This window comes from Olea europaea, chromosome 4 (genome assembly GCF_002742605.1).
Source record: "Olea europaea var. sylvestris chromosome 4, O_europaea_v1, whole genome shotgun sequence".
Lineage (NCBI taxonomy): Eukaryota > Viridiplantae > Streptophyta > Magnoliopsida > Lamiales > Oleaceae > Olea > Olea europaea.
Window position 1 is genome coordinate 5,106,063 of NC_036240.1, and position 10,461 is coordinate 5,116,523.

Here is a 10,461-nt window from a genome sequence, read left to right on the forward strand (position 1 = left end):
TCAATATTTTTAATTTTATCAATTTCAATTTCTAACCACTATTATCAATAAAAAATGATTATTAAATATAAACTACATTATATAGGTAAATATATTTTGAATTGTATTTGTCCGAACATGGTCTTCACGAATATTTACCCCACTCGATACTTTAAAAATAAACAAAATAATTTCATAACTCAAAATCTAAAATTTTGCGATGGGATTTTGATTTCTATCAAGCACTTTACAATCTGAACAGTTTATGCTTAATCCAACGGTGTTATACAAAATGGATGAAAATATGACCGTTATGCAGATCCTATTTATAACCCGTGGATCTTCAAAGAGAGACACTGACCATTGTCATATGGTTTTTCCATTAGCCTGTTAGTCGAGGATTTATGGGGTTTTTTGTCAAGAAGAACTATGAGCATTCTTGAAGATGGATTCAAGTACCATAATATTTAGAGAACTTAACAAAAACGGGCGAGTCGCTTTTTTACAATCATTTCTATTACGTGTTGATACACTTGACCGACCCAGTGGGGCTCATGGCCCACCCATGTTGAACCACGTGGCATGGTGGCCAAGGTCCTTAGGCCGACGAAGAAAACACAACATCCAGAAGCAACACCTCTTACGTGGCTCAACTGTTTGAAGGCCAAAGTCCTTTGAAAGTTGCCGAGGCCCATATACCGAAGCCCTGTGAAAGTGGCCAAGACCCTTAAGCCGAAGCCCTTTGAAAGTTTCCAAGGCCCTTATACCGAAGCCCTGTGAAAAGTGGTCCAGGCTCTTATGCCAAAGCATTGTGAAAAGTAGTCGGGACCATGATGCGGAAGCACTGTGAAAAGAGGCCGAGGCCCTGATGTCAAAACACCATGAAAATGGAGCCAAAGCCCTAAAGTGGAAGTATTATGTGAATGGCCGAAGCCCTGAAGCCGAAGCATAAGCCTCCGAACCATAAACGAGCATCTTCCATATTCACTTCGCCCAAGAGATCTTCTTCTACATAAAGATCGTGTTTGAATGATTGATGGGACATTTCTCATGAGTGTAAATGTCAAATCTTGTCAATAGAGTGGGGGTTCTGCATAAGCAATAAATGTGCAACAGGCTAGCAAGTCAAGAATGATGCCTAGGATTAGACGTTTGGGTTAAGGAGATAAGGCCAAGTACCTCCTTATCCAAGGACCACTATTTCACATGTACTACTATAAATACTTCCCTTATGTAACATTAAAGGGGTAATGCAAGATTCAATACAAGAACAAATACAACATTCTTTACATTTTACTTTCTTGCAACATACATGAATTCATACTCGCATTCTACAAACATCGATTGGTAATTATTGTACAATCGTTATGCAAACATCTCGTCGAATTCTGAACGTTCTCGTCTCGCGCCTTTGTGTCGCTCCTACGCCTCCTTTTGCTATTATTTCTAGATCGTCCACGTGTTTTAGCATGTTGACCTAGGCTTATGTGTGCACAAGTGGGTCCCGTATCTGTTGGCAACATATTCTAGGATCAACAGATTGACACCGTCTGTGAAAAATCATACAATAACTACGAGCAACCATGTGGAGGAAGTTTATCGAAAAGAACATTTGGGCATCCCCCTTGAAAAAGGATTTGAAGCTGAAACATAGAAATATGAGTTCAGATGAGGATGTACCCCCAGGAGGGTGAAAGAAAGTACAGGGGCAACCCCACCAACAGTAGCCCTAACAGCTCGTTGCAGGCCCCACCTCCGTCACAGGAGAGGTGGTACAAGAATGGCTGTCCAAATCTCATATAACTAGGATAACTTCCCACTCGCATATGAGCTGGAACAAAGACCCAGAAGGTCAAACAACGTTTTTGACAGAATTAGCCCAGCTAAACCAAGGCGAAGGTAGCAGTAACAACCTCGTGAGCCTCAAGCGAGGCCACATCCCCCACCTCCAATGACAGCAATCGGATGAAAGGCATGAAAATGTCCCTTGTTGATGGTCCGCTTAGAAATAGGCGCCAAAGGAAGGAGGAGGAGGCTAGAAACTAGGTCGGTCCTTCATATCCACTACCCAGATATGAAGTTGACGAGAACAATGACTCGGATGAACAACAAAGGTCCTGTGACTTGGATGATGAAGAAGAAAATCTACCATTTTCAAGGGAGTTAAGGAGTGCCCAAGTATCAAATCACTATTTTATGCCTAAGATACCAAAATAACATGGAAGAGGCGACCAGAGAAGCATTTGAATGCTTATGACCCATATAAGCCTGAGAGGAGCCATTTCGATAATAAAATACAAGGCCTTCCACTTGACACTTAGTGGGGAAAGAGCTGAAGAAGTGGCCTTTAATGAGGCCCCCTCTTTTATGGAAGAGGCGATGAAAAGAAGACCACCTGAAAGGAGAGAGGCTATTGAAGCAGCCCTTAATGAGGCCCCCTCTTTTATGGAAGAGTCAATGAAAAAAAAAAAAGGCCCCTTAAAGTGGGGTGACGGTTGAAGAAGTTGCCCTTAATGAGGCCCCTTCTTTTAAAAAAAAAAAAAAAAAAGGCCCCTTAAAGTGGGGTGACGGTTGAAGAAGTTGCCCTTAATGAGGCCCCTTCTTTTAAAAAAAAAAAAAAAAGAGGCAAGGAAAAAGATGACCCCCTAAAAGGAGAGAGGTTATTGAAGTGGCCCTTAATGAGGCCCCCTCTTTAAATAATAATAATAAAAAAGGATCTCCTAAAAGGGGAGAGGCTGTTGAAGCGGCCCTTAATGATGTCCTCTCTTTTAAAAAAAGAGATCATAAAAAAGAAGATCCCCTGAAGTGGGGAGGTGGCTAAAGAAGTGGCCCTCAATGAGGCAATGAAAAAAAAGCCCCTTGAAGTGGGGTGACGGCTGAAGAAGTGGCCCTTAATGATGCATCCTCATTATATATAAAAAAAAAAAAAAGAGACAAGGAAAAAGAAGACCCCCTGAAAGGAGAGAAGTTATTGAAGTGGCCCTTAATAAAGCCCCCTCTTTATTTTGAAAAAAAAAAATGAGGCCAGGAAAAAAGATCCCTTGAAAGGGGAGAGGCTATTGAAGCGGCCCTTAATGAGGCCCCCTCTTTGAAAAAAAAAAAGATCATGGAAAAGAAGACCCCTTGAAGTGGGGAGGCGGTTGAAAAAGTGGCCCTTAATGAGGCCCTCTATTTTATGGAAGAGGCAATGAAAAAGAAGATCCCCTAAAGTGGGGTGGCGGCTGAAGAAATGGCCCTTAATGAGGCTCCCTCTTTTTTAAAAAAAGAGAGGCCAGGAAAAAGATCCCCTGAGAGGGGAGAGGCTATTGAAGTGGCTCTTAATGAGACCCCCTCTTTTAAAAAAAGAGATCATGGAAAATAAGACTCCCTGAAGTGGGGAGGCGACTAAAGAACTGGCCGTTAATGTGGCCCTCTCTTTTATGAAAGAGGCAAAAAAAAAAAAAAAAAAAGCTCCCCCCCTCCCCCGAAGTAGGGTGGTGAATGAAGAAGTGACCCTTAATAAGACCTCCCCTTTTTTTTTCCCTAAAAAGAGGCGAGGAAAAAAAAGATCTCCTAAAAGGAGAGAGACTATTGAAGCGGCTCTTAATGAGGCCTCCTCTTTTAAAAAAAAGGCCATGAAAAGAAAGACCCCCTAAAACGAGAGAGACTATTGAAGTGACCTTTAATGAGGCCCCCTCTTTTAAAAAAGAAACCATGGAGAAGAAGAACCACTAAGGAAGTGGCCTTTAATGAGGCCCCCTCTTTTAAATGAGAGGCAATGAATAAGTAGACCTTCTGAGAAGGAAGAGGCTACTAAAAAAGTGAGCTTAAATAAGAAAACCCCTTAAAAAGATGAAGTCTCTGATGAAGAGGTTATTGGAAGACCCCTCTCTTTATAAATGGGAGGCCTCCAATGAGGCCACAAAGTAAGTAAACTTGAAGATGTGGTAATACTTGATGAATTAATTTAGAATCTTCATCCTTGGAATATGAGACTCAAACGCTATAGAAGGACTAAAAGCGTACGAAAATGTGAACTTGAGGACTGACGTGTAGATGTTCCGAAAGTGGAAGGACTGTGAATGCAATTTTATCATGGGTATGATCAAAATAAAATTCAAAATATGAAGATCGAAATGTACAAGATCAAAAGTTGAGGGACCTAGCCATGAAATTATTGAAAAACTTGAAGGCAGTTTTCATATTTTGCTTAAGTAAAAGAATGAGCTTCCACAAGCTCACCATGCAAGGCCTCATCTTTGTCTATACTTCAGTACCTTAGCATGCAAGGCCTCATCTTTGCCTATGCTTCAAGCTCAACATATGAGGCCCCATATTTTGTCGATACTTCAAAACCACCACTATCTAAGACTTCATCATTTCAAGGTAATCTGTAAGATAATCTAGTTTGAGAATTATACACGAGATGTTTATTCCTCGCCTCGTCAGATGCTTATTCTTAGCTTCACGAGATATTTATTCCTCACCTCACACTATTGCTGAGCCAAGATGTAAGACCTCATCATTCCGAGGCCAGTGTACGAGACTGATAGTTCGAGAGAGCAACCCAACTCGACATTTATTTCTCGCTCTTTGAGATGCCTCACCATATGAGATGTTTTAGTACAAATGCTTTTATCTTCAGAGAGCTTATATCAGCGTCTACATGGATGCACCATCCACCATATAGAGAAGCGTGGACGCTTCGAAGGAGAGGTCCTGATTTCCAACTCTAGGTTCACCTTGCCCCGAACTTCGAAGCGTATGCCACATGCCTCCCTTTCATGAGACTGAACGCCAAAGGAAGAAACCTCTATATGGCTATACCATCCACCATGTAGAGAAGCGTAGACACCTCAAAGGAGAGGTCCTGATTTCCAACTCTGGGTTCACCTCGCCCAAACTCCGAAGCACCCGTCACATGCCTCCCTTTGGCGAGCCTGAACGCCAAAGGAAGAAACCTCTATATGGCTACACCATCGACCATGTAGAGAAGCGTGGGCGCCTCGGAGGAGAGGTCCTGATTCCCAACTCTGGGTTCACCTCGCCCAAACTCCGAAGCACCCGTCACATGCCTCCCTTTGGCGAGCCTGAACGTCAAAGGAAGAAACCTCTATATGGCTACACCATCGACCATGTAGAGAAGCGTGGGCGCCTCGGAGGAGAGGTCCTGATTCCCAACTCTGGGGTCACCTCGCCCAAACTCCGAAGCACCCGTCACATGCCTCCCTTTGGCGAGCCTGAACGCCAAAGGAAGAAACCTCTATATGGCTACACCATCGACCATGTAGAGAAGCGTGGGCGCCTCGGAGGAGAGGTCCTGATTCCCAACTCTGGGGTCACCTCGCCCAAACTCCGAAGCACCCGTCACATGCCTCCCTTTGGCGAGCCTGAACGCCAAAGGAAGAAACCTCTATATGGCTACACCATCGACCATGTAGAGAAGCGTGGGCGCCTCGGAGGAGAGGTCCTGATTCCCAACTTTGGGGTCACCTCGCCCGAACTTCGAGGCATACTCCACATGTCCCCCTTTGGCGAAGCTGAACGCAAAAGGAAGAAGGCTTTGCATGGCTGTACCATTTACCATGTAGGGAAGCTTGGACGCCTCGGAGGAGAGGTCCTGATTCCCAACTTTGGGGCCACCTCGCCCGAACTCCGAGGCATATGCCACATGCCTCCTTTTGACGAAGCTGAACGCCAAAGGAAGAAGCCTCTGCATGACTGCACCATCTATCATGTAGGGAAGCGTGGACGCCTCGGAGGAGAGGTCCTGATTCCCAACTTTGGGTCACCTCGCCCGAACTCCAAGGCATATGCCACATGCCTCCCTTTGGCGAAACTGAACACCAAAGGAAAAAGCCTCTACATGGTTGCACCATCTACCATGTATGGAAGCGTGGATGCCTTGGAGGAGAGGTCCTGATTCCCAACTCTGGGGTCACCTCGCCCAAACTCCGAAGTGCACCTCATATGCCTACCTTTGGTGAGGTTGAGCGCCAAAGGAAGAAGCCTCTACGTGGCTGCACCATCCATCTTGTAGAGAAGCGTGGGTACCTCGAATGAGAGGTCCTGATTCCCAACTCTGGGTTTACCTCGCTCGAACTCTGAAGCGCACGCCACATGTCTCCATTTGGCGAGGCTAAAAGTCAAAGGAAGAAGCCTCTACATGGCTACACTATCCACCATATAGAGAAGCGTGGGTGCCTCGAAGGAGAGGTCCTGATTCCCAACTCTGAGTTCACCTCGCCCGAACTCCAAAGCGCATGCCACATGCCTTCCTTTGATGAGGCAGCCATGTAGAGAAGTGTGGGCACTTCGGAGGAGAGGTCCTGATTCCCAACTCTGGGTTAACCTCACCTGAACTCCAAAGTCCATGCCACATGCCTCCCTTTGGCGAGGTTGAATACCAAAGGAAGAAGTCTCTGCATGACTGCACTATCCACCATGTAGGGAAGCGTGGGCACCTCGAAAGAGAGGTCCTGATTCCCAACTCTGGGGTCACCTTGCCCGAACTCCGAAGTGCTCCCCACATGCCTCCCTTTGGCGAAACTGAACGTCAAAGGAAGAAGCCTCTACATGGATGCACCATCCACCATGTAGAGAAGCATGGGTGCCTCGGAGGAGAGGTCTTGATTCCCAACTCTGGGTTCACCTCGCCCGAACTCTAAAGCACATGCCACATGCCTCCCTTTGACGAGGCTGAACACCAAAGGAAGAAGCCTCTACATGGCTGCACCATTCACCTTGTAGAGAAGCGTGGGCACCTCGAAGGAAAGGTCCTGATTCCCAACTCTAGGTTCACTTAACCCGAACTCCGAAGCGCATGCCACGTGCCTCCCTTTGAGAGATAAAAATACCATCTTCTTGTTGCTTAATTTCAATCCCAAGAAAGTGCACCATCAATCCAATATCAGTCATCTCAAATTCTTTTATCATATTTTCTTTGAAGGCTTTGAACATGGATGGATTGTTGCCTGTAAAAATCAAATCATCCACATATAAAGAGATAAATAGTATTCCTCCATCTTGTTCTCGTTTTACATATACTGTATGTTCATACGGACATTACATAAACCCATTCTTTTTAAAGTAATTGTCAATACGGATATTCCATGCTCGAGGGGCTTGCTTGAGTCCATAAAGAGCTTTTTTCAATTCATAAACTTTATTCAGCTGACCCTCTCGTACGTATCTAGATGGTTGCTTGACATAGATGTCTTCTTCAAAATATCCATTTAGAAATACTGTCTTGACATCAAGCTGATAAATTTTCCATCTGTATTGTGCAACCAGTGAAATCAACAATCGAGTTGTCTCCATGCGTGCAACTGGTGCAAATATTTCTCCATAGTCAATTCATGTTTTTTGAGAGTAACCTCGTGCAACCAACCTTACTTTATACCTCTAAATTTTGGCTTGTATATTCTTTTTAATTTTGTACACCCATTTTACTCCAATGGCCTTTTTTCCTTCAGGTAACTCAGTGACCTTTCATGTGTTGTTATTCTCAATAGAACTAATTTCTTCATCCATTGCTTTCTGCCATCTTTTATCTGTTGAAACTTCTTCAAAAGAAAGTGGTTCACTGTCAGCTAATAAACAAAACAATTCATATTGTTCATCTTGTTGTTCAGTAGCATCATAAATATCCCTCAAGCTTCTCATATTTCTTGGCCCTTCTTCAGAGGATGATTCTAATGAAGATGATGAATCTTCTGATGTTGTGGGTGAGCTAGATACAGCTGTTTGTGTGCCGCTTACTCCACTATTTGGTGGTTGAAATTTTTCTTGCTCAAGAATTAAACGAACTTGCTCAATGTCTTTAGCATTCTCCCAATTCCAAGCTTTATCCTCTTCAAAGATTACGTCTCGACTCATGATAATATCTTTTGTAATGGGATTGTATAACTTGTATCTCATTATCCTATCACCATAGCCAATAAAGATACATTTCTGCCCTTTGTCATCAAGTTTAGTTCTTCTTGCTTCTGGGATCTTTACATAAGCTATACATCCAAACACTCGAAGGTGATTTGCACTAGGCTTATATGTGCTCCAAGCCTCTTCAGGTGTTACTCCGTGAACATTCTTGGTAGGACACCGATTCAATAAATATACTGCAGTTGAAACTACTTCAGCCTAAAATCCTTTAGGTAATTTCTTATCTTTTAACATACTTCTCGTCATATTAAGAATTGTGCGGTTCTTTCGTTCAGCTACGCCATTCAATTGGGGAGTATAAGCTGGAGTGAACTGTTGTCTGATGCCATTCAAATTACAAAAGCTTTTAAATGTATCAGAAGTATATTCACCTCTTTGATCTGACCGCAATATCTTTATGGGATAGCCACTTTGTTTTTCAACACTGGACTTGAATTCTTTAAATATATTCAACACTTTTGACTTTTTCTTGAGAAAGTATACCCATGTCTTTCTACAATAGTCATCAATAAACGTAAGAAAGTACTTGTTTTGTTCGTTTGATATTGGCTTCAACGGACCACACATATCTGTATGGACCAACTCCAGGGGCTTCTTTGCTCTCCAATTTCTCTCCCTTGGAAAATTTGTTCTTGCATGCTTGCCAAGAACACAACTTTCACAAACTTCATTCGGATGATCAATATTTGTAACCACTTCAACATCCTTTTCTTTGACAATAATCTTAATCCTTCAAAATTTAAATGTCCAAGTCTCAAGTACCACAACCAATTCTTATGATTTATAATGAAACTTAAACATTTTGGTGAGTCATAAGGAATGTTTAAAGCAAACATTCTTTTTTTAGACATTCGTACGTGGGATATTGGATATCCACGATCATCTTTGATTATCAGGCTGTAATCTTTTAGACTAATATCATATCCTTTTTCTAGGAGCTGTCCTAGACTTAATAAATTATGCTTGATATCCGGCACATAATAAACATTGATAATATAACTGTGACCACCATTATTGAGTTTGATTAAGATGTTACCTCTTCCTTTTACTGGAACTTTGGAGAGGTCGCCAAAAGAGACATAGCTATGCGGAGTTTCATCAAGCTCCATGAACATATGCTTTTTCCCACACATATAATTACTTGCTCTTGTATCTAAAAACCATATATTTTCATTATCTACTGTTGTATGATGAGCCATCAATATCAGTGATTTTGGCTCACTTGTATCACCAAAGTTGGTATTTTCGCACTTCAACTTCGGCAATTTTTGCATGACATTTGTTGCTATAATGTCTATACTTATGACAATTATAACTAGACATTCCTTTTGTCACCAATTTGATGATTAAGACCATTTCTGCATCTTTTTTGTCCTCTACCTCGACCTCTATATTGTCCTCTTCCTCTCTGATAAAATTGTTGTTGAATTTCATGTCCACCATTGATGTTAAATCTTCCTCCTCTTCCTCTATTATTAAAACCTCGTCCTCTTTGAAATTGGCTCCTTCCTCGACTTGGTCGTGAATTTCCTTCATTTCCTTTATTTTCTTAAAGAGAAAGCTTTGATTGCAATGCTTGATCAAGAGATTTTGATGAAGTTTTTTTATTGATCCGTTGTTCATGGATCTCTAGAGAAGCCAATAGTTCATCGATAGTCATAGTACTGAGGTCTTTGGATTCCTCAATTGCTATGACTACATTATCAAACTTCAAATTTAAAGAACGAAAGATTTTTTCTATTACCTGTAAATCTTGGATCTTTTCTCCATTGCGCTTGATATTATTCACTCTAGTGAGGACTCGAGTAAAATACTCCAAGATTGACTCACTATCAAGCATCTCCAATGTTTCAAATTCCTTTTCAACATCTATAGGCAAATTCTCATTGTCTTCTCGATACCTCGAAATGAATTTCGAAGTGCATCCCATGCTTCTCTTGCGTTTGTAATAGAAGCAATCTTCTCAAAATTTCCTTCATCTACTATCTGATATATTAGATACAGGGCCCTCTGATCTTTCTTCCTTGCTTCCTTGAGTGCTGCCTTTTTAGCTGCATTTAATACGTCTTCATCAGCTTTAGATGTAGGTTCTGTATAGCCTTTCTCCACCATTTTCCATAGGTCTTGGAATGCTAAGAGCACCTTCATTTGTATGCTCTAATTCTCATAATTTTCCTTGTCAGCCTTGATAGCTATGGATGGAAAAAACTAGATGAGGAGGCCATATCGAAATTGAAACAAAGATTATATCACTATCTTTTATTCTTTCTTGGCTCTAATACCACTGATGGGTAGAAGTTGTGATAAAATATCACTTTTTCACTCAAATAAACAAACTTTCATAAATCTCACAATGTATATTTCATACAATATAGCTATTTTCTCTCAACAACTCTCTTATACAAACATAGAATTTTCTCTTCTACCCGATAGTTTAAACTACATCCCAATACACTTATTTATAGGAAAAACTAAGAAGTGTTCAAGACGATCAAGTAACTCCTTAATCTCCTTTAGTAGAAGTCAATTAAGGAAAGTAACATTATCCCATATCCTTTGATA

General features: G+C 41.7%; 1 protein-coding gene across 1 annotated transcript; it reads right to left on the bottom strand.

Moving 5' to 3' along the window:
- Positions 1–9,126: 9,126 nt before the first annotated feature.
- Positions 9,127–10,011, bottom strand: LOC111392753. The gene is made up of 3 exons (XM_023018152.1): positions 9,902–10,011; positions 9,644–9,800; positions 9,127–9,528 (listed from the first exon to the last, which is right to left on the bottom strand). The coding sequence occupies exons 1-3, from the start codon at positions 10,009–10,011 to the stop codon at positions 9,127–9,129; spliced, it is 669 nt and encodes a 222-aa protein (XP_022873920.1).
- Positions 10,012–10,461: the final 450 nt, after the last annotated feature.

What these genes read in the sequence shown, in the direction of transcription:
- LOC111392753 (XM_023018152.1), bottom strand. Translation starts at nt 10,011, where the DNA reads ATGGTGGAGAAAGGCTATACAGAACCTACATCTAAAGCTGATGAAGAC. An exon ending in AAGAAAGATCAGAGGGCCCT is followed by an intron (nt 9,801 to 9,901) that starts GTATCTAATATA and finishes ATTCATTTCGAG; the next exon opens with GTATCGAGAAGACAATGAGA. An exon ending in AAAAGATCCAAGATTTACAG is followed by an intron (nt 9,529 to 9,643) that starts GTAATAGAAAAA and finishes TGGCTTCTCTAG; the next exon opens with AGATCCATGAACAACGGATC.